Below are 26,007 nucleotides of genomic sequence, written 5' to 3'. Positions count from 1 at the left end.
GTCCAGTCGTCGGGATCCGTGGCTGGTGGCCCGAAACACACACACACACACAATCACAAATAAGAAGCTTCAGCCCACTCCGCGACTCTCCAAAATCTCCTCCAGCTCGCCGTTTTTCTTCACCGCAATGTCAGATTTCCTGTGCCAATTCGCTGCCGGGATCTGATTCCGGCGCCTTTCCTCTTCCCTTTTCGCCGAGGATAGCGGGTGGCGATGCTTGGGGCATTGGACGGCGGGTGCCACCCCGGCTGCGGAGAGGGCGGCGAGGAAGAGTTGCCGATCCTACCGAGGCACACTAAGGTGGTGGTGACCGGCAATAATCGTACCAAGTCGGTTCTCGTCGGCCTGCATGGCATTGTCAAGAAGGCCGTCGGCCTCGGCGGCTGGCATTGGCTGGTAAATTGTCTTCCTTTCTTAGACTTAGACTAAAGTAAGTTTGTTCCCTTTTCTTTGTGGCCTTCTCGAGCTGATTCTGCTTTTTTAGGGTTTCGGTCGAAAACCATTACTGTTTTGATTACTGACTTTCAAAATGGTTTGTTGGCATTTCTTTAGATTTGACAGTTTCTTTCTCTGTTTTTCAATTGAAAGCATGATTGGCTTAATCAATTTGATATTAGATTTTTAAATGAAGTGTTGATAAATCAGGTTTTAACTTGCTTAAAAAGTTTAATTTGGAGAATAAACCTTGCATCTTTCTTTTTACATGCAAGATTTCTTTGGTGAATTATTTATTGACTCATTTGCTTCCTGATTCTTTAGTCTTCATAATAGATCTGCTAACAGCATTTTGCTCAAAGATCAGACCTCAGCGCAAAGATTGTAATATTCCCAAAAGTTAATGTTCCTTATAGTTAATTGTCTTCTGCCACTGTTGATTAAGGTTCAGTGTTCTTGTGAGTCGATGGTAGTCCTATTCTTTAAAAGATTTAGAGTTTTCTAGGAGGACCTGAGTTTTTTGAAAAATCATGTTGATGAACACCAAAAAAGATTTCTCTTGTCAACCAACATCATTCATTCCCAATTTTTTGTAGTGGGTAGCATTCAATTTTCAGATGAATATACACTGATCCTAAGTTTTTATTTTGGTATCTTAAACTGTTTTATACTCCTCACCTCTTGAATGTCGTTTGTTTGGTACTCTGTCATCGATTTGTATCATATTTTTTTGTATTTTAAATTTAGTTTTTTGCTATAATCATTCCTTGAGTTCCAACTATACCAACTTGAGTGAGCTCTTTACAAAACTAAGCTTGATCCCTGTTAATACAAACACATTCTTGACTTCATCTTGGTCATTTATATTAGACATTTTTAGCGGATATTGAATCTAGTACTGTGCTTCTGGTTGCATGTATTTTAAATTCAGAATCGAGCTGATCAATAACTTTCACTATGCTTTCTATTGTCAGAACCGAATATTGAATTTGACAAATATCCAATCGAAATATTTAGATACTAATCCTGCAGACTAACATAAATAAGAAGTTAAGAAAGTCTAGTTGGAGGCAAGCAGAAGCTTTGTCCTGATGTGAAATTCTGGCCCTCGTGTGGGAATATCCAATACTCTAGTGCCTTAAGGATGCAACTGGTGTCACCTATGCTGCCAACACAACAGTGCTATGAAGCATGTAGAGAAACCATCGTAACTCCAAGCAGTGAAAACTTGAAAAAGGAATTGGTTTGAAGAAGTTGGAGGCATGAGAGCACACTGCGAAGATAATTCTCTGCTTTGCAAACTTACAGAACCAAGCACCTCTAACTCTTCACCCGATTGAAAGGCTGCATTCCTTAAATTCAAAAGGGAAAACATAACATGTAATTCAAAATCGAAGAGACACCATTTGCATCTGCATCCGCGTTGCATGGAATTCTAACTGGACCTGGCACGTCATGTGTGTGATATGGTACCAAAGGCCAATTGGGTAGATCCAACATCTAATGCCCTTGAAAACCCCAACAAATAAGAAATTACAAACATGTGATGCGGGGGACTAAGAGAATGTGAAAAACTTTTGGTTATTTCCCTTCATTTGAAATGTTGGGGTTTCCCACCAAATTTTCCGACATCTATATCACTGCATCTCCCTTGAATTGATACTTTTGCAAGGTCCAGTTCTCTGTGGGAAAAATTACTGAACAAATAACTTTGTTGAAGATGCACTTTCTTTTATCTAAGAATGTGCTCATCTGTATCTTTCGGTGAATCTGTTTTGATGCTATTCAGCATTTGAACTTGTTAACAGCATCACTCTTTGCAGCTTGTGCATGTTACTGAAATAATATAAATCATGAACTAGGTAATTCTAATATCTTTTTGTTTGTGTATCTGGTGCTGTTACGTAGGTCGGTTCTTGTTTAGTTGTACTGTAATCATTACTTTGGTATTGTGATTTGCAACAGTGTTTGAGCATTTCATAATTCCTAATTCTATCCGTTGTCAGTTCTGGTTTAACAAATATTTGTAGACCTTCAAGCAATTTTTTCAGATTACTAGACAAATAATTAGTAAAATTTCAGGTTCTAACTAACGGCATAGAGGTGAAATTGCAAAGAAATGCCCTTTGTGTTATTGAACACCCAACTGGCCATGAGGAAGATAGTGAGATTGAATGTGGCAACATGCAGTGGAATAGTTCAGGTATGGATAAGCTTGCCATTGTTGTCTTCTTTATGAATTATTGATTCATTTCGTTTCCTACTAGTTTAAAATGGTAAGGTGGATCAATCATTGCTTATGTTGAAACAAATAGCTGGTTTGTTTAATTTGTATTATCCTTTAGCAGGAAATGGTTGACTTACTGTTTTTCTACGATAGAGATGATGTGGTGCCTTGCATATTTTTCTAGTTAAACGTAGTTTTGATTTGATTCCTCAGAAATATATTCAGACTATGATTGTTTGACTGGTCATTATGTGTTTATATACCGTTTTTCTTTGATTATATTGGATTCCTAGTTGGTTATCGATTCATCTTTTACTTCGTTTCTATATTCTTTGATGATGGGAAAAATCTTTCAATTTAGATAAGTTATTTGTGTTTGCTGGAGCGTATGTTCCATTTCTTTCCTATAGGCACTAGTTTGTGTCCTGCAGTTACCCATGGAACATATTTGTCGCCAAGTTTCCTTTCTTTACATTGGAGTGGAGTTATAGTGACCCTCCGCAGATGCTGCAATGTTAGGAGCCTCTTGCACTAGGAGTGTGCCCTTTAAATATATTTATGTTCTCCGTAATGTGGCCTGTGCTGTTAAAACATCTTTTTCTTCTTTAACTGGGGTGTTTCTCCATTGGATGCATTATACAACTTTGAAACATTCATTTCAGTGTCTGATGATGTACAAACTCAAAAGCCACACAAGTCGAGGGTCAGGCACCACAAAGGATCATCTTACAAATTACCAAGCAGGTCTCAGTCTTGTGATTCACATTCCAAGGGATCGGTTTCGTCATCCAGGTGTAAGATGGTAAGCTTAGGCCATCTCCTTGAGATGTATTCTGAACAAGTTTCTCCAGGTTTTCTATAATGAACCTATCGTTTTTATATAACTGGTCAGAAAGTTGACCTGAGCAAGCTGGAAACAAGAGCATTGTGGCGATATTGGCGGCATTTCAATCTTGTATGCTCCGAATCCACGAATAGCTAATTCGTACCTGAATCTGCAGAGAATAACTTCATTCTCGTTAGCATTTGGTTCTGCGCGATCATCTTATTCACATGTTTTGGCCTTCACTAGGTGGATGCCAGTCCTAACCCCTCTAAAGAGCAGCTAATTGATGTAGTCCAAAAGCATTTCATGTCACAGGTAACCCTGACTTGGTCTGTGCCTTGTAACACGCTTTGTCGAAAATCTATCGAAGTTTGACAACTGCGCAAACCCAATTGCATCTTGTGTATCCTGCAGCAATTGGATGAGTTGCAGGTTATCATTGGATTCGCGCAGGCTGCAAAAAGACTGAAAACAATCTGCAATTGAAAAACAGAAGTTTCTGCAACACCTCTGCTAACTGGTGGGTACTGTGCCCTTACTTTCTGTAGCAATTATGTAACATACATAAACTGGATTTGGATGTTGGCACACCTGGAACAACCTTAATTTGTCTGTTAGGGTTCTTGCAAAATGCTAGAATTTCTTGGAGTTTTACCCTTGCTTTAGAAATGCTGCATAAGTTTTCATCTCTGTCAAATGCTGTTTGCTTTTAGATTTATAAATGTTAATCAATTATCTGATCAAGATATGTAGAGTGTTTTAGTTAGATTTTTTGGTGTTCTAGATTAAGTTTAAAGTTTATTTTGTAATATATTTCATAAAAAAAACAGTCACGATAATATCTGTATCTAAATTATTAATACTTAAAAATTTCATCAATGTTTGCAGATCTTTTAGAAAGCCCAATCTATGAAAGTATGAATTATTGATTTTATTTTAAACATAGATATACAAATGAATTAGAATATTATTTTATAATGTAGTTCATTGAAAGCAATTACATTTATTTATAAAATCGGTATAGAAACCTTTAAATATTACTAATTATATAAAATAATTAATATTATTTTAAACATAGTCATAAAAAGCATTTCTAAACTAATTATCACCACCATATTTATCTTATTTTATTTAAACAAATGCTCCTAAAACATGATTGAATTGATTATTACCTAATAGATTTATTAAAGTAGATAAGGATTGAATTTCGATGACCCCTTTGTAGTGACCAAGATTGGATCAAAGAAAGTAGTAGATTATTATATAATAATTATCTTAGTTGTAATTCTTTTTGCTACAATGAACACATAAAAGCCCTTCACACATCCAAAACCTTTCATATTTTCTCTTCCTCTCTTGGAGTATACATTCACAACTATGGGTCGTTAGAGGTTGTAAACTTTGGAACATCCACCGACGGCATAAAGGCCAAGATAAAAAGCACGCCGAGGAGCCCCACCGGCAGCAACAACAACATGGATGGCGGCGGAGGCAACGGTGGAAGCACCAGCGGAAGTATCAACAACGACACTGCCAGAAGCATCAGCAACAGACAAGATTCCGCACCAAAGTAGGCTGGAGAAGAAGACGAAGGATTACTATTATCCCTATCCCTCCTTGCATTACCACTGTCTTCCATGAAAAATATATCACAACTTCACAAGTTAGCAAATGGCATGGGTTCTTTATAAGAGAAGAATGCAGTGTATCCTCCTTCCACATACCGGAGGCCATGCAGAAAATACCACTGAAACTGGGCAAAATGGCTGAATTCATCGCATTGCCACTGCTGTTTCAGGTTCTCCTCCCCTGGCCATGCCCTCGACTCCAGTCAAAGAGCTTTTTGTCTCTTTCTCTTTCTCTGAAGGCGTGCGGTAGAACGAAACCCTGACAAAGTTCTGAGATGGTGACAGAAACGACTGCGAAGCCTCCTCCCGCACAATTTGCATTCTCCTTCCTCGCTCACAGATTTTGATCGCAGATGAGTTCGTAGCCCCAGAGAAGCACGCAGTGCGTAATCCACGTTGCTTTGCTGATGATCCGTTTTGATTTTTCCAATCCCAGGCGAGGTGGAATGTCATGCGAGGATGAATTATCCAAAACGGCACGTACGTGTTTGCTTTTTGTATAGCCACACACTTAACTGTGGCAAAGAGAAAGAAAGACGGCGCCAGAATCGTAGAAAATTGTTCTGGTGCGCTTGATGAAGACGAAGACAAGGAAAGACGGCGCTTGACTCTGTAGAGAATTATTTTATATGAATAAAGTAAATAAGAAATATATGAAGAACTAACTTGGTAGTATTTGCTCAACTGAAACTGATTGACCTGATCAGGCCAATCAACTTGACTAGCTCAACTTCTTAGCTTGTCTGGATCAGTTAGCCGCGGGCTTGCCTGGTACTTGTTCGGCTTCATTGGCTCGATTGACCTGTTTAGATGGATCGGACCAACCGACCTTGTTTTATACAGAATAATTATTTTTCATGATACAATAAGGAAACAATACAATATAAAGATAGTGAGAAAGAACAATCGATATCTTGATTATGTCCAAAGAATTCATGTTGTAATTGTATACTGACAAAAGCAGTATCAAAATAGTGAGCAGTAGAATCTCAATATTTAGAATTTAGTTCACTGGAAGTGTTTTAGAGAATAATCTAAAGAGAGCAACAACAGGCCATAAAAAAATTGAATGGAATATAAATCGGAGTCTGTTCACAAACTTCTTGGGCATTTCCTTGCCTAAATTTTATTTTTCCTAGTGCATTGCATTCCGAATAGCAAAGATACAGTGATAATAAAAAATAACCACTAACAACAAGCAACTTTTTTGACAGGAAGAACCAGGAAAACAATGGAGCAAGCCATTGTCATTCACAATACCAACTCTATACCATGTGAGGAAATTGGAAAAGATGAATTTTTCCCCCTATAATGCAAAACTAAGGAAAATAGTTTATCAAATATCCTAAAAACAGACAACCAAAACGGTATGCACATATGTAAATATATATATCAAGAGAATCATGGAATAACAGCCTATGTTCCCATGGATATCCTCGGAAATTAATTAGCTAATTAGCAGCTGTAACTATACAAGAAAGCAAGAGTATTCTTCAATATCCTACAACATGCATATCACATCTTTGCTATTCACATTATTACTCCTTCAGAGAGAATATATATAATAGTATGTCATGCAACAGTACACATATTCTTGCTCCACTTGTTGAGCTAGAGCTAAATATCAAATTGGGGACTGTAGGAAAAATACCTCTGGCTCAGGGATAAGGAAGAGGCAGAAGCTGAAATCTGGAGCTGGCATAGCCATAAGCGCCTGCTGTAGGAGGGGGCAAAGATAATAAACATTCCATGAAACAACAGGAACTTTAATCAATTTTAAGTTCATAAACTTTAATTTCTTTCACTATACAAGACATTCCTTGATCAAAATTCTAACTACAATTGCGATACTCAATCGAGTAGGATCAAACTGCATAAATGAATACACAAATTAGAGAAGATAAAAATAAAGCATGGAAGCACATCACCTGATAAATTCAAAGAAGGCAAAGGTTTGCATCCAAAAGATTAGAAGAAATCGGAGAAATTGATGTGCAAAACAAGCTCAAAAAATAAAATGCATTATGGAAATGTCAAATGTAATTTAAAATAAAATAAAAACACGCAGGATTTCAATTGGCACTATTTCTTGAAGGAGGGTTCATTAAGGTCTTGCTATATATACCTCTCCTCCCCAAACCTTCCGATGTAGCAGGGGCGGCTCAAGCTCACGGAGGGCCCTAAGCGAATTTTTTTTTTAAATGATTGTTATTATTTTAAAAAATTTTCTTTCACCTTTTTTTATTCGGACTTGAGACCGACAATGGTGAGTTTAAAAATTTTTTAAAATAAATTAAAATTTTAATTTTAAAAATAAATTTTTTATATAAAATTAAATTTTCTTGCTTTTTTAATGCAAAATTATTAATTAAATTTTCATATTCAAATTTTAATAATAAATTTTTTTCAATTGATAGCATTGAAAGATATTCAAGTTTTGTATGTCCAGAATCATATTTTTTAGTAGACATATTTATATTTAAATAATAATAGAAATTGAAAGATAAATATTTATTCTAATAATGAACTATCTACTAACAATTAATAATAGAACAGAAATAAATATTTATTTACTCTAATAATGAACTATCTACTAATAATTAATAATAGAACAGAAATAAATATTTATTTACTCTAATAATGAACTATCTACTAACAATTAATAATAGAACAGAAATAAATATTTACTTTAATAATGAACTATCTACTAACAATTAAAAATAAACAGAAATAATTTACCTTGGTAGTCCGTCAAACGATCCACTGCCCTCGAACGATTCGTCAAAAGACTCGTAGAACAGCTGGATCAAACACAAAAAATTACTATCTAAAAGCTAAATCTCAACAACAATAATATTGAAAAAAGTAAAAGAAACTACCGGATCGGCTTGACTGTTTGAGTAAACAGCAATCAGACGAACTGTAAACAGCAATCCGAAGAAGACGACCACAGACCACTCGACCAGAGGGGCGAGGCCCTCTCGGTTTCGCCGGCGAGGAAGACGGTCGAAGATTGAAGAAGAGGGCCACTGGCCAGAGGGCTGAAGGGCGAGCGACGGCCGGCGAGCCTCGCAGTTTCGCCGGCGAGGAAGACGGCCAGAGGGGCGAGGCGGCGAGCCTCGCGGTTTCGCCGGCGAGCCTCGCGGTTTTGCCGGCGAGCCTCGCGGTTTCGCCGGCGAGGAAGACGGCCAGAGGGGCAAGCGGCGAGCCTCGAGGTTTCGCCGGCGTCGGCGAGGAAAACCGTCGAAGAAGACTAGAACTCTAGAAGAGGGCTCGTCGAACGGACCGGACGGAGGTGCTCCGTGCTGTCTTGCGCCTCAGGGGCCCTCGCGTCGAAGAAGAGGTTTCGCCGGCGTCGGCGAGGAAAACCCTCAGGGGAGATCGCGTCGGCAGACGGCAGGAGATGAAGAGTCGAACGGCTGTCGCGAGATCGGCGTTGAGAGAACAGGAGAACTCGTCGAACGAGGAGAAGGAGAACGCGTCGAATCGAGGAGAGGGGAGATAAAGGGGATATCGGTATCGGGACGCAGCAAGATTTGATCGAATTTTAACCATTTATTATTTATTATCCCTAAATAATTTAAATTTTTTTGAGCCCCTTTTAATCCTGGGCCCTAGGCATAGGCCTTACCTGCCTATGCCTAAAGCCGGGCCTGATGTAGCTGTTATGAACCAGGACAAAGCTCCAAAAAAAGTCATGGTAGTAGAAGCATTCACAGGCTGACTTCTTCTGTTAAAACACATAGCGATCGCAAGTAATGTAGCTCTCGGTGTCAAATTACCTGTTCGTTAACATAGTTCTCGAGTTCGGTAAGGATGTCAGGGTTGTAAGGGATCGCCGCAACGAGCTGCTCCACCGTGTAGGAGACCTGCGGCGGCGGCGGCGGCTCTCTTCCCGTCACGCGATGGAGACCTAGCGCGGAGCGAGGAAGGAGAAGGTGAGTCTGGGGCGAATTTGAAGTTTCAAAAGGATTTTAATTATTATAATAATTAATCTTTAGTAATATAGACAAATTTCTCAAAGCACCGAGTTTCCATTTATTTACAGGGCCGTCTTTTACATTTTGTATTGACCAAAAGGCCCCTAAAACCCCCAAATTAATAATTTATGAAGCATCTACCGTAACCTAGGAGATGCCTCAAAGAATACCATGTTAACTAAAGAAGAGGTTGTCATTGGGTTATCTTTCGGTCTCCAATATAAGTAAGTTGATTATTAAATGAAATAAATTTATTGAAGTAGACGCCGATCAAAATTTATTTACCCGGGTCCGAGATAATACTTTCTTTCATAGTGACCAAATGTTAACTTCCTGATTTATCTTTTCACATATGATTGATCGATCATGTGAGGTGTGAGATCGTTGAGTGATAACTTCTACCTTTGACTGCAGATTTAGATTACCATTTTTTGCCTATTTAAATCTATGTATGTGTAGTTAATCTTTCCCTACTCATAATTAGTTTTTTTTTATTTAAAGACATTTAATCAGGAAAAAAGAGAGATTAAAAAAATTAATTATCAACTATAAAATAACATAAAATTTATTTAAATTTAAAAATAATATAATAGAGAACATAGAAGGATTATATAGCAAACCGAAAGCATACACTAAAAAAAGATAACATTTTAAAGATATAATGGTGAGTTTTTATTGGTGAATTAAGTTTAAAATCTCAAAGTGGAAATTAGCAAATTAAGTTGAAGCAAACCAGAGGTTCGATGAAACTCCGAGTTAGAGATGAACAAAACACAAGTGTCAATTAGGTAATAAGGTTGACTTTATGGATGTTCCAAAAACATTGGTTTTTAATTACAAAAAAACATGGTTTAAACAAAAATAAATATCATACTACTCGTATGATCGAATGTCTATGTGCTCCAAGAACAATTAGAAAGGAAACAAAAAGGATGTGACACAAAAACACTCAATTATACCCCGTCCTATATGCAAAGTAAATTTGAAAACATAAACAACTATGGTGGCATCCACAATTGTAACATGGATGGGGAGTTGGCCCTTTCGATCTCTCAGTCATCTATCGATCCAATCTTTGAACAGTAGCATCATATAAACAGGGCCACTCACTGCAGCAACAACCACAAGAAGCCGTAGTCGAAACAGCCGCTGAATGATTATCCTTAGTTTGGATTTGCCGAGACGTGATTTGGAAGCATCTTCCAATTTCAATTCTGTGCTCATGTCCACCGATACAGATGCCTCGGCCTCCATCGACTGCTTCTTTGCTGACGGCCGGGAGATAACTGTACCACTGTCATATAAAGAGAATATGGTTAGATCATACAGTTTAATCAGAACGAAAACAGAGAAATCCATCCTAGCCTATCTACTATAGTTATCTAGACCAGATCGCAGAAGAACCTTATTGACCAATTGAATTGGCCGATTTGGAATTCATGTGAATTATAACCTGAGATTCAAACATTACTATTTTAATTTGGTACACATCTCAAATTGGAATTGTAAATGACTGGGATTGACTTGGAAGGGCTGATCAGTGATTAGTTTCACAGGGTGACAGTTTGACCCAATTTGGTTCCTATTTTTCGTTGAATTTTAAGGTTCATCATGTTTACTTTATCAACTGCATACTGCCCAAGAAGATGACACATTGATTGGATCAATAATCCAGCAAATCAAACCTTCGCCTAAGCTGTTGTCTAGTCAGTGAGTCTAATAAAATATTCTAATGAAGAAAAAGTGTGGAAACAAGCAACCGTCTAGAATGATGTATCACTACTTTGCATGACAAATTTTTGTACACTGACCTCCCTGTAAACCTTGAGTCAGACCTCTGAACTGGAACCTTTGCAGCAGCCTTCTTGACTAGATGCATCGACCCTTCTGCATCCCAGATCATTTCGTATTCACCGTTCTCTTCATCTTTTTCTTTAGTTGTGGTACTGAGATTAGTTTTTATTTCTCTGATATAGGTCATGAATTTGTCAGAAAGGCCAAAGCCATTTGCTGGCCAAGTAATGATCAGAATAAGAGTTGCAATAAACTGCATCAGATACCTGCCAGCAGGTGCAAATTAGACAACTCGTAAACAATGAGACTAGATAATAATGAATTAAAAGAAACAAAAATGCAGTACCAAAAATAGATATGGGCTTGCTTAGGAAGAAAACATAATTGCGTAGAAACTGCATCCTCTGAGTTGATTGAATTTGATGATGAAGATACTACAGACAGCAGCATGAATGATGGATATAGGTTTCCTTGATGCCAACCAACAGTTCCAACAGTGTGCTGAAGAACGCATAGTGTCACATGATATCTTGAACAGTAACCAAGTAGAATAAGCAGCCATACCTCCTTAACAGTGCCCACAGGTGTAGAATGGATCACGGTACATTGATCATGATCGTGACCAGATAGCACAAGTATCTGTTTTAAGTAAAAGAATATGAATGACAGATTGTGATTTATGGAACACATACGAATTTGATGAATAATATCTTACAGGTCGGATAAGGCCAAGTAGACGGGAGGAAGTTTCCTCACTTAAATAGTTGTGATACCTAGAATAATTGTATATTAGTTTGTAAATAAAAAACATGCTACATTATATATTATAATACTGACAAACTCATTCCTCACAAGAAGTAAATGGCTTAACAATGATAAACAAAGTTGGAGGTAGGTGATGAAGTTAGTCAATTTAGCTTCTCGGTTAGTTTCAGAGGAGTGATTCACTTGTAGTAAAGAAATATTAGTAAGCAAGAGTATCTCATTTGAGTCACTGGATAAACCAGAACTCTGCATCTTCGTTAACAATAAGTTCATCCAGTGGTCCACGAGACATACAGAAATTAAAGCTACTGAAAATGACCATTTTTCAGATAAGAGTTGATGGCATTTGCTCAGATTCTCCAGATCTACAAACAAATTCAAGTATTCGCTTTAGGTCTCTTAAAGTGATATAAGGTCACTGCAAGAAATTCTGATATAAAATAAAAGTGAGTAAAAGAACCAATTGGACCTATATCATTGAGGTAGTTATAAAATAGGGTAGAAATAAAACTATCAAGAGAGAACGAGGACAAATTTATTGCTATTCCCCTGAAAAGAAAATACTAAAGAATAGTATCAATTTTTTTTTTTACCTGGATTCCTGCCTCTGTCTTTACTAGTCCTGTGGAACAAAAAATGTCTGGCTATGATTTGGTTCCATGCAGAGTTTGCCATACTGTAGTTTTTGGTTTTGGATAATGAGAAAGAAAGATGAGATTCTTCATCCTCGAGCCTCTTTTCTCCATGTTGCATTGTTACAGTTAAGGAAAAAAAGCCCGAGCCCGCTTCAAAATTGAGAATGAGTCCCACAATGTCCTGAGCTACTCATATGGAAGTACAGAAGTACATGCCTACTCTCAAACACTCCCTAGTTCCAAAGAGCGTGGAAAGATCTGGGTCTAATAACATGTCAAGAAGCAAATGATTCGAGAGAGATATCTAAGAGTTGTTGTTGATGATGATATCAAGAAGTAGAATGGGCCAACCCTACTCAAACATGAGTACTCATTTAGGAGAGCAGTCCCCTTCTCTCAGCAAGCATAGGATTTCCTGAACTATCCAAATAGGATAGCACACACTATAACCGCATGGAGCTTACTGTTTGTGTACTAGCAAGAACAGTTCAACGTTAATTGGCACAGCCAATATGAGTTGTTCCTAAAATGTTAAGTTGAAGTTACGTACATAAGTGGATGGAGGATAATATGGATGATCCTGACAACAGGTTTAAGGCAGCAGTGCAATTACCTTTCTGCGAACAAAGGATATTCCTCAAACTCAAGCCTGATCACCAAGATTAAGGATGAAAACTTAATATGTACAATAGTGTTTGTCGTTACAACATTGAAGACTACATATTTCATAGTTTAAAACCAAAGTTACTGATGTGTTACATAACCGAAGTTACACATTTAACCAATAATAATTGGTGCCTAACAGTACCACAAAAAGGCATTTTACTCGAAACTACTAAATGTAATCTAACCACATTTCTCTATTGAATTGTCAATCATCCACAACATGTAGCTTTCATGTTGCATATAAATATAACGGACAACATAACTGTTATTACATATACTGTATTCAGTGATATGAATATAGAAATTCATGGTAAAGTAAAAGGACTGCTCAGGTGAGCCAATGAGAGGATAACAATAAGATGAAGAAACATGATGACCCTTAAACTTTATATTTAGAAAGCTGAAAACTTAAAAATTAATGTTTTCTGGATCTTTAACAATAAATACTCCCCCATCGAATTATGTGATGTGAAACCACCACATCATATATGGTAAAGAAACAAACCTTCAATAATAATGATAAGATATTTCACTAAGTGAATCAACAGTAGAGAAGTGTAGACTTACGATTTGCCAAAATCTGTTCCAGTGACTGAAATTTTCTGAAGGATAAAAAAAATACAATAATTAGGTATTGATACTAGCAAATTACCTTAAGGCTACATAAGAGTTTAATACGTGCTCATCTGGAATGCAATCTTTACTTATTTCTGGATTCATGTATAAAAAAAATATGCTGCTATCATGCACATTAAAGAGAAGGTTCTAACCAAACAGAATAGCAAAGATACCTGGTTGATAACAGGGGAAGACCGGTGTGGACCACACAAAGTCTCATTAGGATGATGAAGAGGAATGTGAGTCAATAAAACTTTTGGATTTACTGTGGCATCTAAGAAATTTGGATAAATTAATGAATGGTGGTCTATTTAAGCAAACTGCATGTAAAGTCTTCGGTTAGGAAACTCACAAACCATTAGATATATTACGCACAAAATCCCATGACAAGGATGTTTCTTTTCCTAGTTCTGCATTGCCAAATTTTCCAATAAGAAATCCATAGTTTTGAATCCATTAAAAGGGAAAAGTTGATAAGTAACATTCAATTAGCATCCATTCAGAATTATCAATCAACTCATCAGAAGAATCATCTAGAAAAATCTGTTTGAATCCATGGAAAGAAACAAAATGATGAACATCATTCAACAGGCTTCTATTGTTAAATAAGCATGCATCAAAAAAGTCAGAAATAATAAAGGTATTGTTTAAAATATCCACATTTCAATTTGCCTCAGTATTTTACACAATCTTTCAAAAAATTTCTATCACGGTCTATATCACTCTTAATTTAATGAACTGTGGAATGACAAGTTGGCAAAGTTCATATTACCTGAAATTGGTAGGATTATTACCATAAACCATACACAAATTAGTCCCTACTTCAAATAGGCACATGAATATGTTTTGCTCCCAATGCCTACATGAAATATCATGTGGATCATTTATTTGTTGCTCTGTTAATTTAAGTTGACAACAACACATGACCAGTTAATTGGGATGCTTGGCCGGCATTTTTTAAGCCAAATATTTTTCTATCCATTTTTTCTTCCTTTTATCTCTTCCCTTTCCCCCCTTTGCTTTCTATCTCCGTACTCTCTCCCTTGTTTCCTCCTCTCTGTATAAGATATTTGCACACAAGGTTTTCAAAGTTGTTTCTACGTAGCAGGCTATCAATTTACCTCATATCTGTGTAATATGCAGGGCGTATGTGAGATTATCAGTTGTTGCCATTAAAAGTGGTTTATATATATATATATAATATAAACAGCCTTTTGTCCTTGGCTTTTATTTTTTTTCAAATCTATCGCAATATTCCCTAATCTTGCTAAAATCTAGTACCTATATTTTTATTTATTCGCTATTACGCACACCTACAAGGCATTAACTCAATAAAGTGTATATTTGAATACTTAAGTGATCCAAATAGGGAATAAATTTTAATTTTAAATTTGTAATTGATTTTGGTAATTGTTTATCAAAGTTTTTTTCCTATATTTTCTAAAGTTTGATTAATAAAATTATTTTTATCTGTTTGAAATTTTTAGTTCTCTTTCTTTGTGTGAAATAGTTATATTACAATTTGATGTTACATCAATTGGTATCTGAACCAAATTCTTAATTTGGTTATTGTTCTGAATCATTAACATGGATGCTATTTAAAGGATCAACTCTATTATCTACTTTTTTTTGTCTCCTCATACACACTTGTGATTCGTCCCCATCTACTAGAATTTTATCAAAGATCAAACCATTTGTTTTGGCTTTTTGTGGGTTTTTTTTCATATGCCCCAAATCTAGGACTGGATTGCTTTGGTTATCTCTGTTCCCAATCCAAGTCGGCCAATCTGGATCAGAATCAGTCGAATCGGAAAACTATGACTTTCATCTGCTATTTTAACTCTAGAATTTCCACGACAAAGGGTGTAGGAGTAAACAGAGATGGCTTACCTGTCATATGATTGGAAGCCATAGAATCAAATATCAAAAGAACTCTCTTAGCCATGAAGTACAGTTACTTTGTAAGCAAAAAAAGCAGACTGCTATGTTTGAATTATTTCCTGCTGACTGGCTTAAAAGCTTGTACAGTTTCTCTAATTGGGCATCACTCAGAAATTAAATACCTCCAGAGGCTTACCATGAGCACTAGTTTCCTCAATTTTCTCCTCCACTGATGCCTCATAAACTTGTGGTTTGTGATCTATAATGATGATCCTATAGTGAAACCATTATAAAGGGAAAACATTTGAACATGATAGAAGACACATCCTTAGATGATTACAGAATTGCCTTCCCAAATCATCACCATGCTACTTCAAGTGAAGGGAAAAAGTGGATGATAACATGGAGCAAGGCTCTTATAACATAAAACTAGTTTATGAAGAATGGTTTTCTTTTCATAATCATTACAAGGGAATTATAACATATATAGACATCAAAGCTATCATCTATTTTAAAACAATTGAAATATCTTTTAGTTTCTAAAATGATAGAAACTATCTACTACAAACCAATATCTCCTAAATAGAATGTTTTGGAAAATCTTCCTCCAAATAGAATCATTTGAAATATGTTACCAAATCAATCCAAAAAAGTGAGGATATTATTACAGTTTCTTCAAAAGTTGGTGATCACTTGATTCTAGAAAGTCGCTCCTGCTTACATTCAGCTTAGTACAAGCCACCGTGTGAAACTCTCTCTCATTATTTTTACTCATATTCCATCTTCTACTTTATTTTTTAAAAGTGTTATTAAGCCAAAAATCAGGTAAATAAATATCAATTCCAAGAACTTCATTTGTTAAGATTCATATAAATGACAGTAAAGTTCATACTAAGAAAGGCACAAGTTCCTTGAACCATAATCAACTAAGATTTTGAAAAGCATAAATAAGAAATATAAGATATCAAGCTAAAATAGAAAGCAACAAAAAATTAAACATCTTGAAACATGGAAGGGATTTTTAAGGAATAACATACTACCATCAAGAATTTGTGCATCAACAACAATAAAGTCAACATTGCCAACAGAAAACTGATAGTTCCTTTCACCGAACTGATCCTCATAACGCCTGATTACCTATAAAGAAGAGAAAACAGAGTAAATTCAAGTATGTAAAAGAAAAAAGTGAAAGAAACATACGTGATCCAATGTAACTAGAAATTTAGTAAACCAGGTAAAACTTTTACCTAATAGAGGATCAGCATTCAGGATCATGCATTCAGACATCTACCAACTAGAGAATTAGCATAGTTCTAAAGCAGCCAGCTACTCACTTTGGCCAGGGGAATTGCTTCTCTTACCCATTATGCAATCCCCCTTAGGCTGGCCTTCAAGAAAGTGACCCGAGTTGTCCGACTAGGAGGGCTAGGTAATCTAAGTGGGGTAGCTAGGTGGTCCAGGCAGGGAAACTTAGTAGTCTAGGCGGGTTTAAATGAAAAACATGTTCATTTGTTAAACCAGGTCACTTTGAATAATTAAACAAGTAATGAAGGGTGATGATGAGGAATTTAATGAGTTTTTTTAGTTTTTCTCCTCCTAGAAAGGACTAGACTCCCTATTGTGATTAATTGATTGATTATAATCTAAACTATATTTCTGAATTTTGATATTATAGCATGAATGAACTTAATTGTATATTGTTATTGTTTTCTTGCAACATGCCATTATGGATTCATGATTTCTATGTGGTCATTTATAACTTATTTTATTGGATATGTTGTTACACACTTGCATGTTTTGTTGTGTTATACGTTTTTTGGGAAGCTGCAGTGTAAAATATAATAATTTATTATTGTGTTTACTTACAAATCACCCCTTATTTACTTGCAATTGTAAATTTTATTTTAATTGATTAACATACTTTTTTTAGATATATACATGTATAGCACAATAATGCTCCGATACTAAATTGATGTAGTATAAGAATGCTCTGATACCAAATTGATATGGTATCAAATCAATCCCTAACATCTCACGGAAATTAGTGACAAAATTGATGAAATATGGGAGTAGCTATCTCAAAAATAAATTACACAGACAATATCAAAGAGAATTTTCATTAATTGAACAACAATCAAACACATTAATAAATCACCAATTTTATAAATTCAATGCTAAATATGCTAGGAATTAAATACCACTTATTGAAAAAATAAAAACAATCCTGATATACTCTTACCAAAGTAAAAAATACTTATTAAACTACTAATAAATATAAAAGATACTCTAATCATATTTAAACATACCAAACTACATGATACCTAAAATAAAATAATCACAAACCAAATAAAAATTTAGAATTCGAATCAATGTGTTTTTTCTTTTTTTACATCATTCTCCCCTATTGAAAACTCGACTCTAAGCGAGTTATAGGCATCTTTTCTTAGATCATCATTTCTAGGCATAGGAACAGTTACTTCAGTAACTTTATTTAACAATGTTTCTTCTTTATCTGTTTCCTTTGAACATAACTTCCAATGAGTAAGAAATGAGTGCACTTTATCTCTCCTACATTTTCACTCCATCCTTTTGGTCACGTTTTCCAGTGAATAAGAAATCATCTCATTTACCATATGACAAGGATAATGTTCATGTCTACATGGCACTCACGAGGCACGAATATGAAAATGTTGAGGATGAATGAACAGAAGTATAATCTGTCATAAAATCTGCATACAAAGGTAAAAGTTTGAATTTCTCCAAAAAAATTATTAAATTAGTCCTTAAGTTGTTAAGTTAAATAACCAAGCATAATAGTCCATTTTCTTTATAATGTGGCTAAATAAATTGTATATAAAACATATGAATGCTCCAAACATAAATGAAATGAGATAATCTTAATTTATAAGTGCAAGATAAAACCTTATCATACTACTAGGTAATTTATAATAATCATTAGTCAGAAAATTTTAATTCCACAATAAACCTTTCAATTTGGTGGATGCAGTTTTAAATCATGAATAACTTTGAAGGACCATATTACCAATAAAAGTTTTGATTGAGTTAATAATTTAAAATTATTGTCTTGCATTCTTGTTTCAATATGCTAACGAGTGTACTTTTGGAAAATTATGCTCCTTTAACAAAGATTATGTTATATTACTCTTAATAATTTTTAATATTATTTATGCGATCTAGAAATGTATTGCCCATCAAAACTAAAGGTGTCACCCCTTAGACCTTTAGTTGTACGTCAAAACAATAAAGTATCAACCTTAATATGCCTAGTACCGATACTAATTTTTAGAAAATATAATTTGATTACTTTATCCACATAATAATGTGATTATGAATGTGTGCATGTTATTCTTTGACTTAAAAGTGTATGAAGAATAATATCCATTAAAATAATTAGAGCGGTTCATTTTAGATCGCATTAATTGAATCTTGTTGTTTGCACGAGTATAGTTAGGTTTATATCTCTCATCTCTCATGTATCTTAAGGTAATTATGGTGTTTTATTTCATCATGTGGATCTTAAGATATCGTCAAGTAACGAGCATTATAAAGAAAAGCAATACCATAGCTAATGACAAATGCATGGTGAATGAAATGATAAAAACTAACATGCAAGTGAAGTAGTTATGTCTATGATGATATTTTTTTATAAATCACATTCAAATTAAATAAAAAACTAATGGTATGATTATATTTTTTGTATTTTATTGAATAATATATTATGATAAATAGAAATTTACAAGACAAGCTAATTAAATGCCAAAAAATAGCAACTAGATAAATAAAAGCAATCTTGAAAGAGAAGATGTGTGATGAGATGATGCAAGCCTAATCAGATATTTAATTACCACAGCTAATGTCTTGGTCAATTGGGAAAGCAATGAAATTTATTCTCTTGCAATACACCTTGCACTAGCTAGGACAAAAACACCTCGTAACAGATCCAATTTTTTCTTGTAAGCTTCTTTGTTGTAAATGTGGATTAGATCCAAGGTATTGCAAAAGATCTCAATAAAGTGTGGAACCTACCATTTAATGATTCTACTTTCTTTTTCCAATAAATAAGGGAAATTTAAGGTGGTGGGTTCACCTATTAATAACTCCTACTCATTTCCACCTGTTTATACTTTTCTCTAAGCAGGAGCCACTAGAGATTGACCAAAAGAGAATTAGGTTCCTCTTTCTTATGAACAGAACCTCAGAGAGTCTTCTTCTCTGTTCTGCTGCTTGAAAGAGGGAGAGAGGTCATGGACTCACTGGATCTTGCTAGAAAATAAGGCACAATCTGCAGTCTTTCGACAGCCGCACAGTCTGTAGGAGTCAAAGAATGCTGTAACAATAACACAGATTCATAGAACAATGACTAGCAGATCTGGAAGAGGAAACATCTGCTTCCATAGAAGACAAAGAGGATGGTGGTGAAGCTTCACTTTTCACTAATCTGTCATTGGACTGGTAGGAAATTAGATGAGTTTTAGTGACGAAAATGGAGAAGGCACCGCTCCTGACTATTGCAGATAATGATGGTGGGACAGCAACAAAAGGAGGTTACGATAGAGTACCCAGAAGGTGCAAAACAGGAGGTCACCGTCTCGGTGTCAGAGCAAATGGTGAAGGAGGTTTCACTGAAGAGGCAATGTAGCAGGGACGTCACAGGCAGTGGAGAGATGGGCATACAGGCACAAGGAGCAGTAAAGAAAGGAGGCAACCCACTGGAAAATGTTGATGCTAATTGATTGGGATTGGTTGATTTGGAAAACTGGCTGATAAGGCAATGTAGCAGGGACGTCACAGGCAGTGGAGAGATGGGCATACAGGCACAAGGAGCAGTAAACAAAGGACGCAACCCACTGGAAAATGTTATGCTAATTGATTGGGACAGGTTGATTTGGAAAACAATAAGGGTGGCTGATAAGGCGTTGCCAAGTAAAGGGGATTTATGGGATGGTGGATATCAAAGAAAAAATAGGAATTCAGTGATGAGTAATGGATGAGGTGAAGGCATAAAGATGATAGATAGGTGGATGCATAAGGGATGGAAAATATTGAGCAGAAATAAGAATTCAGCTTTAATACCAAGTAAATGTAATACAAGAAAGCCTATACTAAAGATGTAGCACGAAGAATGCCCTGATACTAAATCAGTGCAACACCAAACTTGAACACGCGAATCCCACAAAAATTTAGATGAAATCGATGAATCATGGGATCTCACATACAAAATCAAAGAGGATTTTGTTAGCTGAACCATAATCAAATACATTGACAAGACACCACTTCTAGAGAATTGATCATAAACAAAAAGGGTAGGCCGGTGCACAAAGCTCCCACCAATGTAGGGTCCTAGGGAAGCATCTATTGTACGCAACCTTATCCTGCATTGCAAGAGGCAATTTCCATGACTCGAACTCCCTCTAGGTCACACAACAACAACTTTCCCATTGCACCAAGGCTCCCCTTCAATTGACTATAAACAAACTAAGAAATAAATATCACTAATTGGAAAAGACAATAATTCCAATATATCCTTACTAAATTAAAAGACCCCATAACAAACTAAAAGTTACCCATTCACTAGCCTACTAAACTAAAAGATGCACTGACAGTATTTAAACACATAATTGCCAACCAAATTAAAATTCTAAATTCAAATCAATGTGTGTGTGTTTTGGCATCAATATGTTAGTCATTTTCAGTGCTAATTCAACCTGTTTTATTTTAATATTATTATGGCATCTAGTGCCTAGCCTCCATCTACTGCCTATGTAAAACTACGCAGTGGATCAATCATCTACCACCTGAAACCAAATATTAAAATCTTGAGAATTAGATAAAGCAGTGAATTCTTAGATTATGTTGATTCATTGAAATCAATTATGCAGTGGGACACTTCAAACAGAATTGGCATATCTAAGGCGCACATGATATGAAACCAACAACAAAGCTTAGACAAGGACAACATTCAAACATAAAGAAGATAACATGGAACATATTTATTTGTCACTCCAGCAAATAAAACAACAGGTGTAACAAGGTCATTACCTTTGGGTTCTGTGAATGGAAACTTGCAAATCCAATATCACGATTTCCAGGGACGTAATAAATTGGGATTTGGAAACCATCTTTTTCACTCAGACTGAATATATGTTCAAAACGGTTCAATGATTCTTTCCATCTGTTTTAACAAAGACTATCAACAAAACAAATAAATAACAAACCAACTATCAAAATGATTAGAACAGATATAAACAAGTAGATCATACATCTTTTTGAATTACAGTAATTTTTTTAAAATCATGTTTGAAAATTTAGTTTTTAATAGTGCTATATTTAGTTTTAAATTCTAATGCTTGATTAATTTATTAAATGTTTGACCTTTTCAAATTGCAAAAATATTAGATGTTTATATTAAATTTCTATAAAAATGTCTTTCTATGAAATAATTCACTATGGTGCTTCCTCATTTTGTTGAATTTCTATATTTCAAAATTAGTTTTAAGATAATGTTTAGGGATAATTGCTAAATCTATCATGAGCTTTTGAGCTTTTCAAAGATAACACAAATTTTAAGTTTTAATAAAGTTATACATGTTCTTAATTTTATAGCATATTTTAGCTCATATAAATTTTTTTATCCCTAATGATTGAAAATGTCAAAAACAAATGTTTTGATCTACTTGTCAAAAAAGTACAATATAATGAGCTAAAGTCAAGATTGGGCTAAATTTATTGCAAATTGAAAATACATAAATAAATGTATTGAAATAATAAAAACTCAGTTACTTCCATTGAACATCAAAACTTCATGTTAGATTAAGTAACTATAGCTATTATTTTTTCCATTGAACATCCTTAGATTTTGGAGGTACTAAACTATCTTGTGGGTCAAGTGCTTGGAATTGGCACGCCTCTAGGTCAAATTGTTTAGATTTTAGATTCAAAGGCTTGTAAACATAGTCAGACATTTTCTTTTTATATAGTTACACCAAATCTTATCCTAAAATGTCCCTCCAGGAAATGGCTCACTCTCCTCGATAAAGGGCATTAGTTGGGTTACTCTCCCTCTATCTTTTCCACCCTTTGTCATCCATATATCCTTGAGTTTCCTTCGAGTTTATCATACATGAACAAACTTATTAAGTGATTGAATTACTTTGTAATGTTCATTATGACTATATTTCTATTAAAAATTCATAGATTGAAGAAGTCATTGTTACAAGGCACGAATCTCAACCACTGATGTTGTATTGAAAGTCATCCCATTATTTTATAATGAAAACTAAGATGATGTTTTGGTTCGGGGATTGCATTCTATAAAATCAAAAGTGTTCCACGAAGAGATATTGGAATCAATTTAGTATGCTACTAAACAACTAAAACAATATAGACTCCTATCTCTATAATATGCTTATTAGAAGCTTAATTTAATAGTTGTCTAACATAATTCTTATTATTTCTTCTAAAGGTATCCAAGCAATGCATTTAGGACTTAGGAGCAGCTAATATTTCAACGTTACAATGAAAAGCAGACAATTGCCTCAAATGAAGGGGATGAAAGCGAATTTTGAAGTATTCTTGTCTTACTCTTCATTTGACAAGGAAGACCCACCATCGAACAGATCACCAAGAAATATAATAAAATCTGGTCTGAGTGGCAAAATGGACAAATGGAAAGATCTTCTCATGTACAAGTCAGTGTAAAATTGAGCAGCTTCTAATGCAAGAGATTTTGGAGGAAGGCCATAAGAAGTCCAGTCCACAAGCTGTTATGCAGAGAAACTTAGAATAAAAACATTTGTTGAACCATAATGATTTTTGAAAGATGGAAACACTTAGTTGAAAGGATGTTATGTAGAACATAGCAAAAATTTTTGATGTAATAACCTAGATCATGGAAACCATGTCTAGTAGTCTTAAAATGGAATGGTATCAGATGACCAAATGATCCACTATGGCTCCAAAAAAAGTCTGATACAGGTTTTCCAAGGTTATATTTGGTGTTTAGTCTTCTCACTCAAAACTGAGCAGTATGGCTCAGTATATCGTTTAGTATACCAGTTTGCAAATATAGGGAGACAGGAGGTGGTATGGAGACCTTGGCCAAGGTAGGCCATTTAACAGACTAAGGTAAAGTGAATATGTGCAGTCAAAGATGCAAATGGCAAAATAGAATAACCATCAAATACAAGAGAAAATCAGAATATACTTTAGAAAAGAAGCTATTTCTTCTAAAAGTCTGATTACAAATGCTGAGAATTGAAATTTTGGTCTTCAGTATCTTTCAAAAATCTCCATCTTTAGTTAGATAATACATGATAAATATACTGATATAGAAACTTCTGGTGATAAAGGGTTCTTTGCCCCTTTGTGAAATGAATGATTTTCTCGTAACTTCGTAGATGCAAAAATTTTATTAGTTATGACATCAATCTTTCTAGTTTCTTAACTTCAGCAGAATTCCATAGTTCTAGTGGTCACAAAATGGGCATATTGGTGCAATTAGCCTCCTATCTTGAATATACTAACAATTAGAAGTTTCTGATCAAATAATGACAAATAGTAGCATCTAGTCTCCCAAGTTTCTAAAATAGTAAAAAAAAGGGCATAAAAATGATATTGTGTTTACCTAACTTAAGTAACCAACATCACAATTTAGGCTATCCTATTCAAAGGAGATCACTAGCAAAGTTTAATAATACTAATGCAAACAGAGAGAAGAATTCAAATGAGATATCAAGTTACCTGTGGGTCTGCTAGGACAGCAACTTTAACAAAATTATGACCATTCTGCAAAGAGAACAAAAACGTGTATCATCCATAATCAATTGTCAAGCAGACACAGAATATCAGATGGATGAATTCTTAATACAAGGCATAGAAAGAACAAGGAAAGAGCAATGACCAAAGAGAACCATTCACCTATTAAGTTATGATTGTGTTCAATTATTAACTTATGACTGTCTAGTGACCCCAAATATTCACATATCAGTGATGACTTCAGTATCTTTCTTCTTTCCTTTTACCTTCAATAGCCTATAATTACAATACTACAAGGAGTAGCATCCTTCATGATGACATTATCGTAAAAACATAATAGCCGATGCAAGGTTGACACAGGCCTGATTAAAGGAAGAATAGAGTAGCAAGCTTTTATGCCCGTAATGAATGAAGCAACAACAATTGCACTCTCTGAGGCTTATAGAAAGGACATGAAGGCCACAATCAAAGGGACTTTTCTAGATCCTACCCACTTATGCTTTTCTCTGATTCTAATTGTAGCAGCTTGTCTTAAGGGAATAACATGGCAAGATCCAATTGAGGTGGATGGAACCATTGAAGGATTGAATGGAATAGCTTGGAACAAACTACAAGTACCTCATCTTGAAGAGGCGCCCTGTATATAATAAAACTGCGTCAGCTTAGAGGGGAACACCAAAAACACACCGGAAGCACTTCATTCAAACTACTCCAAACACTAGCAGACAACCTCAGGCACTTCAGATGGAGAACCTTTCCCTCTTCTTTCCTTGGCCTGAATCCACAGAGAGTCTTGGCTCCAATTTTTTTTAGAAGGTCCACTATCTGATTGTAATATGACCGTATCGCTATTTGTTAATTCCAGTGGTTTCCTAGCCTAACAGTCATGCCAGTTGTCTCCCTTGTTTGTTTTACATTACCTAAGAGGATATTCTATATGATTCTAGCATGCTAGTAGATATCACAAATCAGCATAAGCTGGGATTGGTAGTAAAGTGAAAATTCCGCATTCCTCTTCGTTGCTAAAACCTACACCACTTGAATGAGTTCCAAAACTGCAAACTGAACAGATAGAGAATATCGAAGAATAGTAGCGTAACTGGAGGGCTTACCCAATAAATATTCAAAATCAAAAGCAGATCTAAGAATTCAACAAATAACCCACGCGATCGCGCGCTCATTTTCTCGCCCAACAAGCATATTCTACTAACGAACGATCAATGATGAAATCAGTAGGAACAAAGAGAGATCTACCGAGAATCATACCGAAGAGGGGGAAGAGGGACGGAGATGAGGCCAGGAGCAGGTCCAGTTGGGGGTCCAATAGGCGACCATCTCGCCGTAGAGGAGGGTGACGATCCACAAGCAGCAGAGGAAGACAGACAAGCGCGTAAGGCTCTGCATCGCGTCACCCCCGGCGAAGGAGCGATGGCGGAGGACGAGAGGTGGATCGAGGCGCAGCTCCGGCCGCCCGGGGGCCAAGGCTCGCCCGATGGATCGGATGGAGGGAGCCGGTTGGTTACGGTGAGCTGACGTCTTCAGGAATCAGAGTCGCTGAAACGGGTGCGGATTCAATGCCCCGCAGGGGGTGATTTGAATCTGTCCGAGTCAAACCTAAACATGCCCTTTTTTCCAAGATTTATCTGATTAATTTTAAAGATAGAGGAACATTATATTTAAATTTAAATTTTTAATTTTTTTAATAAATATACCGTCATCATTTGATTTGAAGATGGTTTATAAATCTATCAACAAAATAATTATATACACAAATAAC

The 26,007-nt window shown here is 35.6% G+C and overlaps 2 protein-coding genes across 3 annotated transcripts; one reads left to right on the top strand and one right to left on the bottom strand.

Moving 5' to 3' along the window:
- Nucleotides 1-213: 213 nt before the first annotated feature.
- LOC141824535 (uncharacterized) lies at nt 214-4,121 on the top strand. Its single transcript, XM_074711844.1, has 6 exons — nt 214-396; nt 2,518-2,638; nt 3,325-3,464; nt 3,555-3,617; nt 3,735-3,803; nt 3,903-4,121. The coding sequence occupies exons 1-6, from the start codon at nt 214-216 to the stop codon at nt 3,972-3,974; spliced, it is 648 nt and encodes a 215-aa protein (XP_074567945.1). The 3' UTR covers nt 3,975-4,121.
- Nucleotides 4,122-9,921: 5,800 nt separating this feature from the next.
- LOC141825541 (uncharacterized protein C630.12) lies at nt 9,922-25,775 on the bottom strand. Of its 2 annotated transcripts, none has more exons than XM_074712921.1 (13): nt 25,497-25,775; nt 24,216-24,260; nt 23,058-23,236; nt 21,516-21,648; nt 16,496-16,592; nt 13,931-13,984; nt 13,748-13,839; nt 13,524-13,558; nt 11,606-11,663; nt 11,455-11,529; nt 11,237-11,391; nt 10,908-11,156; nt 9,922-10,390 (listed from the first exon to the last, which is right to left on the bottom strand). In XM_074712921.1, the coding sequence occupies exons 1-13, from the start codon at nt 25,632-25,634 to the stop codon at nt 10,153-10,155; spliced, it is 1,548 nt and encodes a 515-aa protein (XP_074569022.1). In that variant the 5' UTR covers nt 25,635-25,775; the 3' UTR covers nt 9,922-10,152. The 2 variants fall into 2 exon arrangements, with proteins under 2 accessions (XP_074569022.1, XP_074569021.1); XM_074712920.1 differs by having other exon boundaries at nt 9,923-10,390; nt 13,748-13,848; nt 25,497-25,774.
- Nucleotides 25,776-26,007: the final 232 nt, after the last annotated feature.

The sequence above is a fragment of the Curcuma longa genome, chromosome 3 (assembly GCF_044706935.1).
Source record: "Curcuma longa cultivar G26 ecotype Majalengka, Jawa Barat chromosome 3, ITB_CL_G26_1.1, whole genome shotgun sequence".
NCBI classification, from domain to species: domain Eukaryota; kingdom Viridiplantae; phylum Streptophyta; class Magnoliopsida; order Zingiberales; family Zingiberaceae; genus Curcuma; species Curcuma longa.
Note: the sequence above shows the minus strand (reverse complement) of the source record. Positions and strands in the feature narration are given on the sequence as shown.